The sequence below is a fragment of the Cucurbita pepo genome, chromosome LG03 (genome assembly GCF_002806865.2).
Source record: "Cucurbita pepo subsp. pepo cultivar mu-cu-16 chromosome LG03, ASM280686v2, whole genome shotgun sequence".
Lineage (NCBI taxonomy): Eukaryota > Viridiplantae > Streptophyta > Magnoliopsida > Cucurbitales > Cucurbitaceae > Cucurbita > Cucurbita pepo.
This window is the reverse complement of record NC_036640.1, coordinates 13,307,376-13,326,131: the sequence shown is the minus strand read 5'-3', so window position 1 is coordinate 13,326,131 and position 18,756 is coordinate 13,307,376. Positions and strand designations below refer to the sequence as shown.

General features: G+C 38.0%; 4 protein-coding genes across 8 annotated transcripts; 1 reads left to right on the top strand and 3 right to left on the bottom strand.

Moving 5' to 3' along the window:
• Window positions 1-309: 309 nt before the first annotated feature.
• LOC111791151 (tubulin gamma-2 chain) lies at window positions 310-5,614 on the bottom strand. Of its 5 annotated transcripts, none has more exons than XM_023672385.1 (15): window positions 5,294-5,614; window positions 4,389-4,589; window positions 4,103-4,214; window positions 3,301-3,701; window positions 2,971-3,024; window positions 2,780-2,884; window positions 2,607-2,681; window positions 2,463-2,507; window positions 2,194-2,322; window positions 1,847-1,951; window positions 1,689-1,770; window positions 1,236-1,250; window positions 974-1,143; window positions 805-855; window positions 310-534 (listed from the first exon to the last, which is right to left on the bottom strand). In XM_023672385.1, exons 1-11 carry the CDS (start codon window positions 5,420-5,422, stop codon window positions 1,702-1,704), a joined length of 1,425 nt encoding a protein of 474 aa, XP_023528153.1. In that variant the 5' UTR covers window positions 5,423-5,614; the 3' UTR covers window positions 310-534; window positions 805-855; window positions 974-1,143; window positions 1,236-1,250; window positions 1,689-1,701. The 5 variants fall into 5 exon arrangements, with proteins under 5 accessions (XP_023528153.1, XP_023528154.1, XP_023528152.1 ...); XM_023672386.1 differs by having other exon boundaries at window positions 974-1,100; XM_023672384.1 differs by having other exon boundaries at window positions 974-1,250.
• Window positions 5,615-6,338: 724 nt separating this feature from the next.
• LOC111790720 (mitogen-activated protein kinase kinase kinase 7-like) lies at window positions 6,339-9,888 on the top strand. Its single transcript, XM_023671745.1, has 2 exons — window positions 6,339-8,734; window positions 9,111-9,888. The coding sequence occupies exons 1-2, from the start codon at window positions 6,841-6,843 to the stop codon at window positions 9,260-9,262; spliced, it is 2,046 nt and encodes a 681-aa protein (XP_023527513.1). The 5' UTR covers window positions 6,339-6,840; the 3' UTR covers window positions 9,263-9,888.
• Window positions 9,315-12,670, bottom strand: LOC111790721 (pentatricopeptide repeat-containing protein At5g18950-like). The gene is made up of 3 exons (XM_023671746.1): window positions 12,515-12,670; window positions 10,034-12,357; window positions 9,315-9,689 (listed from the first exon to the last, which is right to left on the bottom strand). Exon 2 carries the CDS (start codon window positions 12,297-12,299, stop codon window positions 10,479-10,481), a length of 1,821 nt encoding a protein of 606 aa, XP_023527514.1. The 5' UTR covers window positions 12,300-12,357; window positions 12,515-12,670; the 3' UTR covers window positions 9,315-9,689; window positions 10,034-10,478.
• A 916-nt stretch (window positions 12,671-13,586) lies between these two features.
• On the bottom strand, window positions 13,587-17,860 carry LOC111791270 (mitochondrial adenine nucleotide transporter ADNT1). Its single transcript, XM_023672546.1, has 8 exons — window positions 17,518-17,860; window positions 17,012-17,060; window positions 16,702-16,865; window positions 16,079-16,116; window positions 15,835-15,947; window positions 15,566-15,679; window positions 14,683-15,027; window positions 13,587-13,984 (listed from the first exon to the last, which is right to left on the bottom strand). The coding sequence occupies exons 1-8, from the start codon at window positions 17,673-17,675 to the stop codon at window positions 13,901-13,903; spliced, it is 1,065 nt and encodes a 354-aa protein (XP_023528314.1). The 5' UTR covers window positions 17,676-17,860; the 3' UTR covers window positions 13,587-13,900.
• Window positions 17,861-18,756: the final 896 nt, after the last annotated feature.

Below are 18,756 nucleotides of genomic sequence, written 5' to 3'. Positions count from 1 at the left end.
TCCTATTTTGGGATAATTAATTATGATGTGTGATATTCTTTTTGTTGAATTTTTGGAATTAGTTTTGATTGAAAATATTTAATTACAAGGTGGGCCCAAACTGACAGTCTGTACACTTAGTTGGCACCCATTCATTAGTTGATTGGGTCCCATCAGTTAAGCTGTCAACGGCTAACATTGAACCTACAATTTTACTCAAGTTTTTAAAAAAAAAACTTTAAGAGTTGGATGCTTATAAACATGTTGAGTCCCTTAATGCTAATGTTCATAATAAGGACTAATTTGTTACGAAGTTTAGAGACTAAATGGTTAAAAATCAAAATCCAAGAATCATAACTGAAATGGTTCTTCCACTACTAGTTTAGGTGCGAGGCTTAAACACTCTTTACAAACCTACTCAATCATAAATCTCAAAAGCCACTTAGAGATCCTCCCACCATCACATCCATTCAATATGCAATTTGAAAATAATGGTCCACAAAACAAAGTATGTGTTTCAATCACGGATGTAGACTGGTCTTCCTCCAGCCAATCCTGCATTTTGAATAGATTTTATATGAAGATATGTTCTATTACACTGAAGAAAACAACAAAATAACCTAAAGCCAAACAGTCCCTTTAACCCCACAGCCAGGCATCATCTGTCAGTATTATCATTTACGGGTTCTATAATAATAAAATAAAACAGGTCAAAATTCAAATTTCAAATTTCAAATTTCGAACTAATCTATTGACAAATAGATCAATTTTCGAGTGGCTAAAAGAAATATTATCAATCAATGGAGGATTGGGAATAGGTAATACCTGGCATTCACTCTAATTGAACGTTTTAGGTGTTGGAACAGAGCCGGTGATCTGCAAGTGACAATGGAATAATCCTCAAACACTTAACTCAGATTCTCAATCAAACATGGGGTCTGTAGAATAAGGCACACAATCCCACCACGTGCAATGTTTAAGTAAGAAGGCCTACCACATGTGAATGGTAGGATGAACAATGCTGTTCTCAACTATGATGCCACAACCCTCACTCTTCATCACACAAACGGTCCCAAAACATAAAAACAAAAGAAGACACCTCACTGACGCAAATGGAAGACCTAAATGGATTGCGCATGGATCAGAATAGTGGGAGACTCAACCCTACGTTAACGAAGAAATACAGAGAGAATCTGTATTTTCAGATTGTATATTTACTCAATAAAAGTAAAAGATGAAAATCACACGGTTACAACCTCCATTAACATGACCTGCAATCAGGAAATTCAAGCAGTCAATCATCTAGCGGAGTATAAAGAAAAGCTCTCGCAAATAAACGGGCTTGTCACCAAGGCGAACATTGAAGCGACAGCATAATACAAAAACTAAAATTATTTGTCTTTTTGTGTGTGCGTGTATGAGTACATATATGTGCAAGTGTAGGTTCATTAGGGCATAGGGATTGGAAGGAAGCGAATTCCCATATGGAATTTAAAGTAGATTTTCTTCCATTTGTTTAAGTTCAAGAAGACCAGCTAGCATTTTGTCACCTTATAAATTTGCCCCAAAGTATTATAAAAAAATATTTTGCAGTCCAGATAATGCTTGAGGATGCCAGTAATCATATCAGACCACTAAGGTTAAATACGCATGGAACTAAATTAGAAGATAAGAATCCTCTGTTGCAACAAAAATAAACTACATCTCACCTTATTTGCCTTGTCAGACGGCCAAACTTGGGTCTGCTGTCCCGGATGCATTTCCTTCTCCTGTAAGAACCTGGTCGGGATCCTGCTTCATAAAAGCACATATAAGTGAGGTCTTACACTGTGTAGGAAATGCAGTTCAAAGATATACGGGTACTGACCTCCATTCCCCATTTGATATAATCTGGAGACTCGCAAGCCTTATATTCATCAACCAAACTCTCAATTATATCCCTTGATTCATCAAACTCGGAGAGATCATTGTCCTGACCAATTGTAATTGTTCACTTCGATTTTAGACTTTGACCAATTGAACAATTCATGAGGAAGGTACAAATACACTACACTAATTATGCTCTGTACAACACGGCTTGTCTTAACTAGTACATGATTAACAAAAGTTCGTGACAACATTTATTCCTGACACGATATGTTAGACTAGATAGGGCCAATGAATAAACAAATAAATCTTCAATTGGAGCAGAAAATATTGGAACCGAAATCTTACAGCAAACATTGGGAATTTCCGATAGTTGTCAAGAAAGGCTTGCTTCTTTCTCAGCTTCTCATACTGGCTCAAACACTTGCTGAAAAGGTGCCGGATGCTGGTATGGCTAGCTAACATAAGACCACTGACCTGATAATTATTTCATCTAGTGAGCATTTAGAAATGAAACAGATGACATGAGATTGAAATTGAGCAATAAAGAAAAGCGCCAAGATATTAAATTAATGGCAGACTGAGAGGAGATTAGAAAGGGATCAGAAGAATCTTACCCTATGGGCAGTTTGAACATATGGTGATTTCCGTGAGAGTGCAACCTAAAACAATCCAGCATATATGTTCTTATGAATCTACGAAGAAAGTTAAATACGAAAACTGGAATATGAAAATAGGTTGATTTTACAGTTGAAAGAAACCTGAATGCTGGCAGGGCCCCACTCAATAAAATTCACAAGCTTTCTTTCACGTATTCTCTGCAAACTTTCATGAACCTGTAGCATAATGGAAACATCAAACTGCATCCATCGCAAACTTGCAGTAAACCAATTGTTATTCCTTTTCTTTTTTCAGGCGTTTTAATCATCAGTACCTGTGTAGGGTCCACTTCTCCCTGTATGATATTCAATATGGATATGTATTTCGCTTGACTAGCTTCTTTTGTTCGAGCATATGAGGAGACCATAATATTTTTTGTCTGTAAACGGGCATAATGTCATAATGTAAGATGAAAGGCACAAATTGGTTTTTTACTTAAAAATAAAATCAACCAAAAACTCTTGCCTGCAGAAGTCTTCTCATGACATCAAGGACAGTGGTTTTCCTTATCACATTAGCCTGCAAGGAAGATGCACAACTTTGATTATCCACTGCTAGAAACTTTCTTACAGGTAAATCATGCCAAATGATAAATCGACAGAAATAAAAGTTGTTACACAAAAATTTGACATATACAACAATGAGACAATAAAAGATGTGTCACACAATTCTGTGCAAAGAAACCCAACTTTAACCAAGTAAAAGCATCCAACAAAACCACTGATGATGCTCAAAGAAGTTTGGTTAAGATAAAACTGTATACTATAAGTAACTTAAAAGCACAAAGAAAAATACCTGGCGCTCAACAGTGAGTGGTGTGTATCCTGTCATTAGAAAATGGCATCTTGGTGTTGGAATTAGGGAGGCCAGGAGTCCAACCAAATCATTGTTCATATATCCTGGGTATCTCAAAGTGGTTGTGCTAGCTGACATTACTGTAGACACTAAAGAGTTTGTTTGTGCAAAGGTTGGATTTGATAGATGAAGGCGTTCTACAGCTATTCTATTCAGGGCAGTATTATCAAGAACAACAACACAATCAGCATTGAGTGTCAGTCGCTTTAGAGTCAAAAGTGAGTTGTAAGGCTGGACCACAACATCACTTGTTTCCATCTGATTAGGAAAAACACTGTACGTCTGAACCAGTTTTTTGCTGTAGCGATCATTCAGAGTCTCCAGGAGATATGAACCCATGCCTGCATTATATCAAGTGATAAAACTCGATCACATATTCACACAACTTTGGAATTGTACATGAAATAATTAGACCCCCTAAAATTGAGAACTAGACCTCCTCTTTCTTTTCTNTTTTTTTTTTTTTTTTCCCTTCAAATTTATCTGCAAATCAGTCACCGTCAATTATCTAAATTCTAAAGAATCAATAACTGACAGAAACCAAAATTAGGATTCTTCTGTGCTTCAAATCCTGAATCAACTTGGACAGTTTCTTAACTTAAAAAATACATGCGAACACATAGTACAAAAATATGACTGGATCTTACCTAAATGCAATGCCTTCCCATTATCATTTTCCCAGTATAGAAATGAAACTAACAAAAGGAAATTGGGAAAGGTTAGTAGGAAGAGCAGAAGATACCTGATCCTGTGCCTCCAGCAATTGAGTGGCATAGAACAAAACCCTCAAGGCTATCACTTCCATCTGCTTCTCTGTCAATCATATCCATGATATCCTCTTCAACGCCCTTTCCCTGATAGTGTCTTCAAATCAATGTCAGTAAGATGCCACATGGATAGCATAGAATTCTAAGCATGGCATGCTAACTTTGTTGTGAACAAATTTTAGATCATAGAAGGAATATCAGTGTGTTTCTCTAATGAGAATTTTGAAACTAAAAGGAAAAATATATAGGAAAAAAGAAAACCTGATCATATCCACTAGCCCAGATATTTCCAGCACCACCTCCATGATCTGAAACAAAGATGTTCTCATGGTTGTAGAGATTACGATATTCACTATTTTGAATACCATTGATGACCCTGGGCTCAAGATCAATAAGTAAAGCCCTTGGTATGTAGTGCTGATCATCAGCTTGATAGAAGAATACATCTTTCCGGTCACCTCCCTGCATATCATAAAATATGTTTACATCCTTCCACTGAGATCAAATGGGAGGCTCAGTTCACTGTCACCCAGTCAGTACTAATATACGTAATTCATAAACCCTCTGCGATGTGATAAGAGCTGGAAACTGTTTAAATTGAGAGCACATATTACTGGAAAAAAAACATTTTAAGCAAACTCTGAGGTGCAGGTAAAACTGGAGCAAAACCATTCATGTTGAAAGCTATATAGCAGAACTAAAATGAAAACCAGAAATCTGATCCAAAGTTATGAAAGTTGCAACATTCGATGCGCCAGAAACTAGACACATCTCTTTCACCGACGCCCTAGTGACCAAGTGCTGTCAACAACCCCCTCGAGTAAGCTGATTTCCCCAAATCACTCAAAAGAAGCCAGCATAGTCCAAACCGGAGGAAATTGCACATGAATCCCCCAATCACCATGTATCTCGCTTGTTAAAACCCTTATAAGGCCATCCCCCACTTATCTTCTAAAGTATTTGAACGAACAAATTCAAAAAGAGCGGTAACATGTTTATATATTATCATACAGCCTACACTGTCCATTTCCTCATCTCTCCCCCAAGTTTCCCAGTAACCAAGCACACTGACACTCGTACAGACATCCACATGCATAATAAATTACACATAAACTAATTGAAAGAAAAATACAACAATATATGAAGAAGAGAAGCAAAGCAGGGACCTGAGTAGCAAAATCTTCAAGAATTCCGTCTTTGCTGATTCCATGCTCGAGGCAGAGCTGCTTCCAGAACTCCATTCCGATCTGGTTCCCACATTGTCCAACTTGCAGAGTGATGATCTCTCTCGGCATATTCCTCCGGAAACTAGGGCTAAGCAGTAGAAAGGGAAGGACAACAAAGGAAAGTGGAAAAATGAAGAATCTGAGTGTGGCGCGGAAGCCTTTTTAAACGGGAGGAAGAAAGAGAGGGAAAGGGAAGGACTGAGAAAGTGAATGTGATGGAAATTTTGGTTTTCTATTTGGATTAAAAATGAGAGCGGAAGCTAAAAGCTCTTGTGTCTGACCGCGCACAACTCCGGCTGAAAGAGACCGATGCTAACTTACGCCGCTATAAACTTGGGCTTACTAAAGTAATTGGGCTTACTAAAGCAATTGGGCTTACTAAAGCAATTGGGCTTACTAAAGCAATTGGGCTTACTAAAGTAATTGGCTTCCTGCCCACTTTAACTGTAGATGGGCCATCAATGTAAGCCTGACCTTTACTAGGCCCTCCTTGAAAATCCGACTTTTACTGGGCCTCCTTGAAAGCCTGAATTTTGAATCTCTAATTGTAAACTTTTTTAATACCAAATTTTTAGAAATTATATAATATTTTTTAAAAAAATTCAAATGTTATATCGAAAAAGGTGAAAATTTACTCGTGAGAAATTCGATTTCCCTAATAGGAAATCTACAGCATGATGCAAAAATAAATAAAGAATTTCGCAGCAATAGAGAATGAAATAGGTGGTGGGGATGGAGACAAGTAAGCTTCCCTGTCCCCACCCCACCCTGTGGACATCTCTATTCATTTGTTTACCTGTGAATCTTACTTTTGAGATCGAGGTAATGTTAATGTTTCCATGATAGTCGGTCACCTATTCTTTTTTTAAGAAAATAGTGAATTAGTACTTTTCCAACCGTGATTGAAACATAAAACAGAACCCATTAATATTGTAAATTGATACATTTATTAAAGTTTGAAGTTAGAAAATTTATGGTTGAAAGGTTGAATGTGTATATATATATATATATATGAAGGAATGTAATTTTGATGATTCTTGGGAAGTAACGGAAAATGATTTAAAAAGGGAAGAAAGAAAAGAGAGCCTAAAATGCGCTATTATAAGATAAGAGGCGGTGCAATGGCAAATTCCAAACTACGGCCATCGATATTCGCGGCAGAACTCCCCCCCTACCACCATTCTTCAACCTTTACCAATTCTTAAACCAATTTTCCAACATCAATCTTAACCTTCCTTCTCTTCCCTCCCAATAACCCATTTCTGTTCCCTTTCTCACATCCATTCATCCACACCCTTTCAACAAACAAATCATATTCTGGTCCAACAATCTTTCCCCTCCCTCTCACTTTGAACAATTTCGAGCTCCACTGCGTTTCCCTTATGTTGATCGCTCCATTCCCACACTCCCTTCATCTGAGATTGATCCACACGGACGATTGATTTCCCCTCAAAAATTATAATCGCCATATCTTGTTGGGTTCCGAAATGGAGCAATTCCGGCAGCTTGGAGAGGCCTTGGGAAGTGTGAAGGCACTCATGCTATTCAAAGATAGCGTTCGTATAAACCAGAGGCAGTGCTGTTTGTTGCTCGATGTTTTGGGCTTTGCTTACGATTCAGTGGCGGAGGAGATGAAACAAAATCTCCGTTTCGAAGAGAAGCACACAAGATGGAAGGTTTTGGAGCAGCCATTGAGAGACCTAAACAGGGTATTCAAAGAAGCAGAAGGGTATATTAGGCAGTGTCTGGAGGTAAAGGATAGGTGGGCAAAAGCCATTATACTATACCAGAACACCGACTGCATCGAATTCCATATTCACAATTTGTTGTACAGCATTGCGGTGGTGGTTGAAGCCATTGAAACAGCAGGGGAGAATTCTGGGTGTGATCAAGATGAGATGCTGAAGAAGAGGCTAATCAACTCCATCAAATACAGGAGAGAACACAAGGACTTGAAGACTTTCAAGTGGAAATTTGGGAAACAATACCTGATTACTCGAGATTTCTGCAATCGGGTCGACGCGGTCTGGAACGAAGATAGATGGGTTCTACTCAACAAGATGAGGGAGATGAAATTCTCAGCTGCATCCAAGTATGAACAACGACTAACGGATCATCTTCTGAAGAACATAGACGGGTCGGAGTCGTTGAATGGGAAGCTATTGCCAAGCTCAATGCTAGTAGGATCAAGGGACTACCAGGTGAGGAGAAGATTAGGGGGTGGGAGTAAATACAAAGACATTCTCTGGTTAGGGGAAAGTTTTGCTATGAGGCACTTTTTTGGGGAAATAGAAACCTTACTTCCAGAGATATCCATGCTGTTATCTCTTTCTCATCCGAACATCACGAGATTTCTTTGTGGGTTTACTGATGAGGAAAAGAAGGAGTGTTTCTTGATTATGGAGCTTATGAGTAGAGATTTGTCGAGCTACATAAAGGAGATTTGTGGGAGTCGTAAGAGATTTCCATTTCCCCTTCCTGTAGCTCTTGATTTGATGCTGCAGATTGCAAGAGGAATGGAATATCTGCACTCAAAGAAGATCTACCATGGGGATTTAAATCCTTGTAACATTCTGGTTAAGCCAAGAGCCTGTTCTACGGATGGCTATGTGCATGCTCAGGTCTCAGGGTTTGGGCTTCCTGTTGTTGAGTTTAAGAAATCTTCTAATCAGAATGAATCCCGGCCGTTCATATGGTATGCTCCGGAAGTTTTGGAAGAACAGGGTCAATCGGGAAGTGCCGAGAGTTCCAAGTATACTGAGAAGTCTGATGTGTATAGCTTTGCCATGGTTTGTTTTGAACTTCTGACAGGGAAAGTCCCTTTTGAGGATAGCCATCTTCAAGGAGACAAAATGAGCCGAAACATTAGAGCAGGGGAGAGGCCACTTTTTCCACATAGTATGCCAAAATATGTGACCAACTTGACAAAGAGATGCTGGCATACCGACCCGAATCAAAGGCCGAGCTTCCCGTCCATCTGTAGGATTCTTCGGTATATTAAGCGCTTTGTTGCGATGAATCCTGATTATAATAGCCAGACAGATCCCGCTACCCCAATAGTAGATTACTGTGACATTGAGTCGGGTTTATTGAGGAATTTGCCATCTTGCGGAATAAGTGATGCCTCATCAGCCATTACAGATATCCCATTTCAGATGTTTGTTTACAGAATCGTTGAGAAAGAGAAAGACGGTACCAGCATTAAAGATACCTCAGAATCAGGAAGCAGCGATGGCTCCGATGAAACAACAACATCAATAGATGAACCTCTCCCGACACCGATACCCGTTATAAAAAGATTACAAGCTTCGCGTGAAGGAACGAACAGAAGGCCTTCATTGACTAAGAACAATTCTGATACTAGACTGAACAAGCTAGCAGGTTCTTTTCGTTAATTGCCATTGCGTACTATGTTCTTGAAATATCAGTAGTAATTTCTGGTTCAAAAGTTATAAATACTGAAGCTAAAATTAATTGAACACTGCACTTAGAATTAACAGATAAAAATGACCAAACAATGAACAGTTGTGCAAGAATGGAGGAAGTACCACTCTCTTAATCTTCAATTCAGAAGATCGATCTTCCTCGATTCACCTGCACGAACTATTTAGGCTGGCATTTGAACATGTACCTGCTTCTCGAACTGTAATATGTGAAGATGGTTAAAATGCTCTTATGTTCTATGAAATTAGTACTGATAGATGGTTAAAATGCTCTTATGTTCTAAATCTAACTTCATGCTGACTCCATTACACAGGAAGAGGTACACCAAAAGAACAATTTTCAAGGCCTCCGCAAAATAGACCTCGTGGGCGTACTATACGAATGAATTCTGAAAGCAAGCTTATAGTATTGAGTCCAAAGGTTAGAAGATCATCCGGCCATGCCTCAGATTCTGAGCTACCCTAAAAACCAAGGAAGAAGTATTGATGTAGCTGACGACCTCAGTGATTTAAGGCATTGCTCGTAAATGTCCCTGATGATGATGATGGCCTGTCTGAACTATGGGCTTCACAGACAAGTTCTTTTTCTTCCCTTGGTGGGTGGGTGGGTGGAAAAGGACACATGGAGAGCTGTGTTTCGAAGATGAGAATGATCCAACATATTTTGTAAAGTAGGGGTAATCGGCCTTAGCAAAGAGCAGTTGATCAATCAGAGAAAGTGGGGAAAAAATTGCTAGAGGATTTGTCACTGTCTGTCAAATGGTATAGTTCTTTCAAAGTTTTGCCGTCCATCTTAAAATTCTAACTGCAGCTAATGAACACCTGAATGAAAGCAAAGCAAACACTGCAAGTTGTGAAGAGGTTCCCTACCTGCCCTGCCATAACCGAGAGTTCTGCAAACCACAACAGAAGATCATGAAGCTGTTTACAGACGAAAATGGTTTCGGAAATGGAAGGCGGACGGCTCAACAATACATGAAAAAGGAAACGATGTATGAAGTGTATTAAATTTGTATTAGAATCAGAATTCATATGAGATGTACTGCTTTGATGCCTGATTTAACATTTAACTAGATCAACATTCAGCAATAACACAGCACGCACGGTAGATAATTACTCATAACCATGAACTGGAGTAAATCTAAACAATGAGCTGCAAAACTGTTTGCAAATCTGCAAATTAACTTCTAACAAATGAATATTCGGCTCCTAGAACTCCAACAACAACGTAACATACCTTTGATAAAACACAAGGTTCTAAACTCTTTCCACATCAAGTTGAGTTCATTTTTCCCAGCTGACATGAGGAGTTGGAAAGGCTATTTGGTCAATGCAAGAACAGGTTTCGGGTTGAAAAGACCCCTTCTCATATGCTTCCAGCTTCAATGAGTTCCTCAAGCGTAAATGAGAAGCATGATCCAGAACATGGTTTAAAGATGAGTAATAAAGTTCATCAATTTGCCCCATGCCCTCTGAGAGAAACTTGGATATATTCATGCAGATGGATGGTCCACCCCAACAACTTGAGCAAATTTACGACCCAAATCAGCCTTCGGATCTACCTTAAACCATCGATGACAGGCACTTCTAAGCAAGTTCAACAGCTTCCAATCTCCGCACTTTCTAGTCAGGAGTACAACCATCTTAAACTGGCCTCCTGAGAACATATATAGATTCTCCTACTAATTGAAATTTATGATTTCCTCTAATTGTGATTCAGCAAACTGATGCTTGTTTTCACATAGTTTATTCAAGAGACAACTGAGAGTGCCTTCTTCTAGTTTATAACCTACTCTAAACATTGAGCCTATGACCAATAAAGAATCATCTAATCTACCTATTTGAGTGAGACTCTGTACCAACTTATCAAAAGTTTGCTTTTGAGGCTTGAGATTGCTCTTCAACATAGTCATCAACCACTCCACCCCCTCTACCGCACATCCTTGCTCACATAATCCATTAATGATGTGATCGCGAGTGCACACCATTGGCTGAAGACCTCTATTATGCATGTCATTCCACATTTTCTTTGCTTCTTGCACATCACCCACTTGACAAAGCTTTTGAATGAGATGAGTATAAGAGGAAGTTGAAGGCTGCAACCCCTTCTCTAGCAGCTCCTTGAATAGGTCTCTGCATTGCAGTATCTTCCCCTCTCTGCAAAATCCTTGAATCAGGGTATTGTATGTTACAACATCGCAAACTACGTCCTTGCAAGGCATTTCTCGAAAGAAGTTGTACGCTTCGTCTGTCCTTCCATGTAGACACAAACCTGCAATCACTGTGTTGCAGCTCAGAGTGGTTTCTTTATAACCTCTATCATGCATTTCCTTATATAGCTTCAAGGCCTCATCCAAATTACCAATCTTACCAAATCCATAAATCAATGTGTTGTACGTATATTCATTTGGAAGAAATCCCTTATCAACCATCTCAAACCACAGCTTTCTAGCATCTCCAAGCCAGCTCATCTTACAAAGGCCATGAATCATTGTTGTATACATGACCATATCAGGGGCATAACCCCGATCCTTGAGGCCGTTAAAAACCTGAAATGCCTGCAGCTGCCTGTGTTTCTTGCAGAGCCCGTTAATGATTTCCTGATAGGTAAAAATATCGGGATTACGGTTCTTAGCTATCATTGTGTGAAGAAGCTCTGATACTCTGTCATAATTCTTCTCCTCACAGAACACCGAAATCAATTTGTTGAAAGCATCATTAGAAGGGGCTAATCCATCTTCTAAAGCCTGTCTTAGAAGCTCATAAGCTTTTGAAACGTTGTTATCACTACAAAGCGCTTGGATAAGATACCCCACAGTCTCAATCCCCACATCCGCTTGCACGCCAGTTTCCATCATCTCTGCATACAGTTTCCAAATAAGATCAGTCCTCCCGAACTTAAGACAACTCTGGAAAGCAAAGTTCCATGTCTCAATGGATGGACGATATCCAGCCTCTTTTAACACATCAAATACATTAACAGCTTCCTCAACCAATCCACCCTCGCAAACACATCGAATGTAATTCTCCAAAGAAGCAGGCTCCGGACTAAAACCGAAAGAATGAAGAAAAGATTTAGCGGGAACACAAGCCTTGGCCTCCAAAAGGGCATCAAAAAGCGTGTTACAGCTGACTGGATGGGGCAAGAACTCAGGCTGAGAACTCAGCCAAAGAAAAAACCTCAACGAAAGCAAAGCATTGTTTAACTGCTTCAATAGCTCGCGAAAAAAAGAAGGGTCGTGGAAATTGAAAGAAGGGTAATCAGAGAGCAGAGTCTGCTCCCATTTGGGTTTGCTCCTGATGACCTTACAAACCTCTTTAGATATCTCAGTGACGTCTTGGCTGTGAGTAGGGTTCAACAATTTCTCACTCAGATTAATCTCTTCACACCCATCTTTGCCTCCATTCATTTCCACCGAGAGATTCCGGATGTGGATCCCAAGGTTTTTCACAAGTCGTGAGTTTTGGCGAATGGAGATCATTAGAGATGTAATATTCGCCATAACCCACCGCTCCTCTGATTCTCGTAGGAAGAATTTCCGCTTCTCCGCAGATATTATGCTGATAATAACCTAATTAAAGATAAATCTAGGAAACGGCGCCAATCTATAGACTCAGAAGAACAATAACAAATGAAAGAAGCTCGTCCAAGATATCATTCGGATTACAACAATCCACACAATTGAATCGAAGAAAAACAAGATGAATTTAAGCAAACCTGAGATCGGCTGGCGGAGCGGGCAGTGAAAGGAGAACGATGAGGCGAAAAGGAAAACGATGGAAGAAGGCGGGAGTGGCAAAGACGGAGAATCGTTTATATCCAATGTTGCTTTTAGGATATTATTACAAGTAAACAATTTTCAAAAATAAAAAATTGATATCCCAAAATTATCCTTTTAGCCCCCGGTTTGAAACCATGAATTTAGAACCATTTCAAAATCAATTTTGATTTAGCAATTGATTTAAAATTACAACAAAAAAAAAATCCCATTAATCTGTGTTAGCTTCCAGTCTGAGAAAATGATTTGATCTTCCTATTTGTCAATGATTCGTTTCATTGGTGTTTGTAGCGTGTTTAGAATAATTTTTTTTAAGATTTATTTTTTATTTTTTTTTTGTATGAAATCAATTTTTCTATAAACCTTTGAAAATTTAGAGAAAGTTTAACCTAGTTTGCTGAATAAATTTAGATGGTATGATATTAATAAGAAAAATTGGCTTGCATCATGCTTATTCTAACTAAAAGTTATCGCTCATTCAGTTTACAAACTCGGTAAAGTGGCTTAACTTCTTCCATTCACCTCGATCAAGCTACGTCGTTCCTTCTTCTCTCACTTTGTTTGGATAGCTTTGATATCTGTAAAAATTCCAAATCATTGAAGAGGAATAGGATACAGTATCTTTGGAACTCAAAGACACAATTGTACAACCTATAGAACAGATGTTGCAGGCTCGACTAATAGTATCTCTTTGGGCAAAAGTAGTTGCCCAACATCGACCTTAATAACTTGATACTTGTCTATGAAAGTATGACATAACCAACACTGCAGAAAATACAACTAATGATAATAATCAAACCAAAGGAGGTTAAAATACACAGTATTTGAACTAGAAATTTCATGAAAGTAGAGAAAAAGTAGTTTACAATAGGCAGAAGGAAGAGACCAAGAATATAAACCACTTCTAAAGAAGAGTTCAGCTAGCTCGCCTATGACCACTAGCTCGAGCAAACTTATTATCTTAAGTATCACTCGTTCCAAATAAAAAGTCGATTCTCATGAGAGCACGAGTGAAAAAGTAGCACGAAAACTGAATACTAGATTCAATAAAAGCTCAGCTCTCCTGAACTAACGGAGGCATTCAAATGTGCTTATTCTATCGTCAAAACATTTATTGACATAGCATAAGAAGATAAGCTTATGCTAGCACGAGTTTGTAGAAAGATATTTAAAATCAGGGAAGCAAATTACAAACACACCCAATACTGCCTTAAACTAGTTCTTGGAGAGATGATAATCAAAACAACCTAGTTTACCATCGCCCCTTGTCTACAAAAATAGCAGACCGTTCAACCGTTCAACAAATGTAAGTTAGTGCCCAATAATCAGTCTGAGATTCTAATCTCGACTCCCAAAACGTCCTTCACCATTTCGTACGACACAAATGCGATGGCGATCGACGGGACAACCTGAACAAGGCAGCAGGCAACAGAATCAGAAAATAGCCTTGTTTTAGGGAATACTGTTAAAGTCATCATTAATCAACTTGTAATAATTGAAATCGTCAAATTTGAGCCAGGAACGGTCTAAAACAAACAAAATACAACCCCAAAATTTCAAAAGAATGGGCCATGAGGGGATGCAATTTTTCAATGCTTCTAATCTAAATGGGATATGAACAGGCAGCATTTATAATAAACATCAACAACAATCTTAAAAATTCTGATAGAACAAAATCAAAGTTATCCATTGAACACAGATGCCTAAGCTTCCTACATTTTCTCAATGCCTCAGAGTGTAAGGTCAAACAACAATCATGTGGAACACCAGAGATTAAGCTGTCCCAGCACCCGGGGTTTTTTTTTTTTTTTTTTTCTCCCAAAAAAATGAAATAAAAATTGACAGCAAAAACTACTTTCAAAGAAATCAACACACGACCATGGTACTAGTAATTGAAGTAGCTTCAAAATAGAGGTTAGGGTATCACACAGTATTTATACAGAGTTTTAAAAACCATTTTCCATACGATGCACCGAGACCTCATCGATCCCCGAAACTTTGCATACGGAATCGCTCATTCTCCCACCAAATTCAGAATTAGATATCAATCAGTCAACTTCATCATATTAATATAAACAAGCAGAGACAGAGTAAGAGCATGCCTAACCTTCACTGAGTTGGGAACCAAACCCTTGTACAATGCCCTAAAGCCTTCATAACGAACTGTTTTTCTAAAAGCATCGATCATGCCAGTGTATTCAAGGGCTGCCTTACTTCTTCCATCACCAGTGACTACAGATGCAGCATTATTCCAGCCCACCATCTGCATTCTTCTACGAATGACATCAAGAGGATAGGCAATAGTTTGACCTACAGTTCCAGCAGCAGCTCCACATGCTAGGCGTGTTGTCACACTAAGCTCTGAATCTTCAACAAGTCCGAACGGTCTCTTTTTAATTAACCAATCTTTAAGTGATTCATACACGGCAAAGTTAAGTCCCACGTATGGAATCTGCAAAATGAAATGTGCTACTTAAACTTCATGCACGAAGTATAAAAACCATGTATCTTCTAGTACCTAATTGTAAACCTTCATGCACGAAGTAGTAGGTGAATAATTGGATAAATAAAACTTGAAGTAATTGCTCATTAGTAAAAGCATTTGGAATGAAGGTTTACAACACAGAAGCACAGACATGATGATGGATTATTTTCTGAAGTCAAGGACATGGAAATGGTAGTATATTAAAAATATATATATATACCTTTTTACATTTCAATTATTCTCACGCTGAAAATTTATTATACTTCTGATTATAATAAACACATAACACTTCAAGAGACAAAAGAAACCAGTACCCTACTTATAATATACTTGTTGCATTTGCAATATCACTTATTTTTTCCCCTTCACTTTTGAGTGCAATTTGCTTCACTCAATTGAACCTACTAAGCATTGCCAGTATCAAAGTAAGGAAGAACCTCATGATCGCACCTTAAAAATACTTATAATGGCAGCACATTGCAAAAGATAAATAAAATGAACTTACAACTCCGATGACAGAAGGAAGCCAGCCCTTGTACAAGGCCCTTGGACCTTCTTCCCGAAGCACCGTTGAAAGAGCATGGAATATTCCTCTGTACTGGTAAGGAGACTTATCTGTCTGAAAACAAATTCAGGGCGAATGAAGGAAATTTCAGTTTGATGAAAAGAATATCAAGATGACACAAAATATAAAGTTGTGAAGCCATAGCTAGGATTATAAATAATCGGCATTGAATAAGAACTTGAAAAGGGCAAGGAATTGAGAATGAGTACCTGCACGGTTAATCTGCCTCGCACCATGTCCATAGGGTAAGTTGCTGACATGGCAATAATTCCAGCACAAGCTCCAGCACCAAGACGTAGAAGAGGAGTGAGTTGAGCATCTTCTGCAAAAATAAAACAAAAAGGCTTAGATTGAGATTTGTGCAGGATGAGGAGGGGAGGGAGCAGCAACTCTTGTGATCTTTCATAATTATAATATAACAAAAGTGATAAAGGGAGGCCAAAATGAACTTACGGTTACCAGTCTGTTCCCTGTAAGCGTACAGTATTCCCCTGTCAATAGAAAAGAACAAAAATCAGCAATTTAGCAAATACTAAAGAGAAAATTAAGGGATTTAAGGGGTGTATTCAAAACGTATCAAATGTTCCCTAATTGGCACACTAGTAAGATTACCAATAAGTATGAACTGTTTTTCAAATCAATATCATATTTTTGTCATCTTCCCCCGTTCAGCAATTAGATTTTTCTAGTAACTCTATTCCTAAATGACGCACTGTGTTGAAAGATCCTTAGTACTCTATTGGATCAATCTCTACTAAAAACTTCAACAACCAACAATCCTATTTGTCAGAAGAAACCTAGTACTGATATCCGGTGATCAATTACTACACTTCCTGGGTTCCTAATAACAAAAGGTAATTTCTACCACGCATTTCCAAGATAAGACAACAGCCAACTTGTCTCACCACGAGGTCATGTCAGTGCAATCAACAAATCAGTAAATTTAACAATGTCAATCATAAAAATTCAGCATCCTCCAACATGTTGATCAAATTTAACTTAAAACACTAAAGCCAATCATTTCTGAAGGCAAAATTGAAGTTGATCACATTACAGAACATTGACTTAAAGCTTACCGAGAAGCTTGTTCATAGCTGAAGAATTTTACTGCTGAATTTGGTACTATACGAGCACAATTAGTACCATTGCCTTTGAATAGTCCTCGAAAGCCCTCAGTTCTCCAAATGTATTTCAAGCCTTGTATTGTTCCATTATATTTTATGCTATGAGGATTCTGGACCTGTTTTGTAGAAGCAGCTAAATAAGACGTTGAAGCTATGCATATCCTACTTTGTGGCCATGCTCATAAACCTCGTGTGTAGTGCGTACGCTAACAAAATGATCAATTGATCAGTTGCAGAAAATTAATGAATAGAGCAGACGAACCTGTAATAATATCTTCAATCGCTCCAAAGGGGCAACAGCAGTTCGAGAGCTGAAAAAGATACAAAAACGTTTCAGAATATGGGTTCACGGAAAAGTAAACTCAGATGAGAAATTCTTAAAAACTGGTAACTTCGAAGACTACAAAGAAGCGACAAAGTCAAATTATAGAAAAACCTATACGATGCACGCATTGAACATTTAACAACCTTCTTTCTCAGGTCAAAAGTAATGGCATGCCATAAAGTTCAATGATCGGTCTGATTTACGAATTCCAAGCTTGGACGGTGTAAATTTATTTTTTAAAAATCTTTTCTCCCACATTTTCTACTCTAAAACGAACAACCAAATCAACAAGCACAAAAAATGCTCGACCGACAAGCTATAACTTAATCATACGTCCTATAATTTTAAGAGGCAGCCAAAAGGACGTAAAAAAACCTGTAATCATTCAAAGCCAAATTTATATCGATACAAGTCGTAGTTTACAGGGGGGAAATGGAACTCACACTCCGCCGGCGACTCCACCAGCAACAAGAGATTTGAAGATGCTAAGCATGGCATAACTGGGTGCTTTGACGCCTTCTCTCGCAAGCTTCGCCTCCTCTGCCAGGTTTACGATGGTAGAAACAGCCGATTCGCTTCGTTTGACGTCCTCCGAAGCCATAAAATAAATCAGCGATGCTGAAAACGAAGGCAAGGCTCACCGAAACACTAAGTCGCCGCAACTGGAAGCCTGATCTCAGCCTCCGGACAAAGATCCCGGTGAATATCAGAGAGGAAGGTTTTTGCGTCTCTCTCTTTCGCCAGTGTCAGTCGGGGAGAGGGAAGGGTGGCGTTGCGGCTGCTGCTGTTGCGAAGTCATGAACTTTTTTGAGACCTCGAAACAACGACCGTTAACTAACGCCGTTTATTTGCTGTTGATTAACGGCGTCTATGGTCGTTCGGTTTGTTTTGGATTAAGATGAATTTTCAGCCACTAGATTTACTCCTGTAAATAGCGAAATCGGTGTGCTCGTCATAACGAAGATGACACGTGGCATTTTGAGGGATATTCTGGTGTGGGAAGGAACATCGTATCGTCAACATCTCACCCAATAGATTCCACCGTCAGTGTAAGAAAATCAGATTCTATATTTTGATTTTCCAATTTAAAAACCGTATAATAGAAGAAATTAGTGGACGTTTTTACGCTTAATTAACCATTTTTTGAATTTAAATTTAAATACCATTTTAGTTGAAAACTTTTATTCAATGGATAAATTAATACACTTTTACCTTTTTTATTTTTATTTTATATATTTTAAAACATTTATTTTGTCGCAATTTTTAATTTTATACATTATTAAAATTTTATATTAATTTATATTAATTTAAAAAATAATAATAATAATTCTTCTCGATGGATATAGATATATAAGATGATAATATGATAATTAATATTTTATTCATTAATTTATGTTAGAACTTACACTCAATTGTCGTTTATAAAATTTACAGAGAAAATAAAACAAGTTACCAATTTAAATGGCCAATAATATTTTGACTTTTTATGGTAACCTTATTAAATTGATAAATTTTCTTATTTGTAGAATGTCTAATACTTATGAACAGACATTTTCTTTAATCATTTAAGTAGTTATGTGTTTGGATAATTGGTGATTATATTTTTATACTTTTTTTATTATTATTATTATTATTATTATTATTATTATTATTAATTAGATGTTTGTATTTAGATTGAAAAT

What these genes read in the sequence shown, in the direction of transcription:
- LOC111791151 (XM_023672384.1), bottom strand. Translation starts at nt 5,422, where the DNA reads ATGCCGAGAGAGATCATCACTCTGCAAGTTGGACAATGTGGGAACCAG. An exon ending in TTGAAGATTTTGCTACTCAG is followed by an intron (nt 4,590 to 5,293) that starts GTCCCTGCTTTG and finishes TATGATATGCAG; the next exon opens with GGAGGTGACCGGAAAGATGT. An exon ending in ATGTTCAAACTGCCCATAGG is followed by an intron (nt 2,323 to 2,462) that starts GTAAGATTCTTC and finishes AATAATTATCAG; the next exon opens with GTCAGTGGTCTTATGTTAGC.
- LOC111791270 (XM_023672546.1), bottom strand. Translation starts at nt 17,675, where the DNA reads ATGGCTTCGGAGGACGTCAAACGAAGCGAATCGGCTGTTTCTACCATC. An exon ending in GATTGAAGATATTATTACAG is followed by an intron (nt 16,866 to 17,011) that starts GTTCGTCTGCTC and finishes TCTACAAAACAG; the next exon opens with GTCCAGAATCCTCATAGCAT. An exon ending in AGCTATGAACAAGCTTCTCG is followed by an intron (nt 16,117 to 16,701) that starts GTAAGCTTTAAG and finishes TTCTATTGACAG; the next exon opens with GGGAATACTGTACGCTTACA.
- LOC111790720 (XM_023671745.1), top strand. Translation starts at nt 6,841, where the DNA reads ATGGAGCAATTCCGGCAGCTTGGAGAGGCCTTGGGAAGTGTGAAGGCA. An exon ending in TAGACTGAACAAGCTAGCAG is followed by an intron (nt 8,735 to 9,110) that starts GTTCTTTTCGTT and finishes TCCATTACACAG; the next exon opens with GAAGAGGTACACCAAAAGAA.
- LOC111790721 (XM_023671746.1), bottom strand. Translation starts at nt 12,299, where the DNA reads ATGGCGAATATTACATCTCTAATGATCTCCATTCGCCAAAACTCACGA.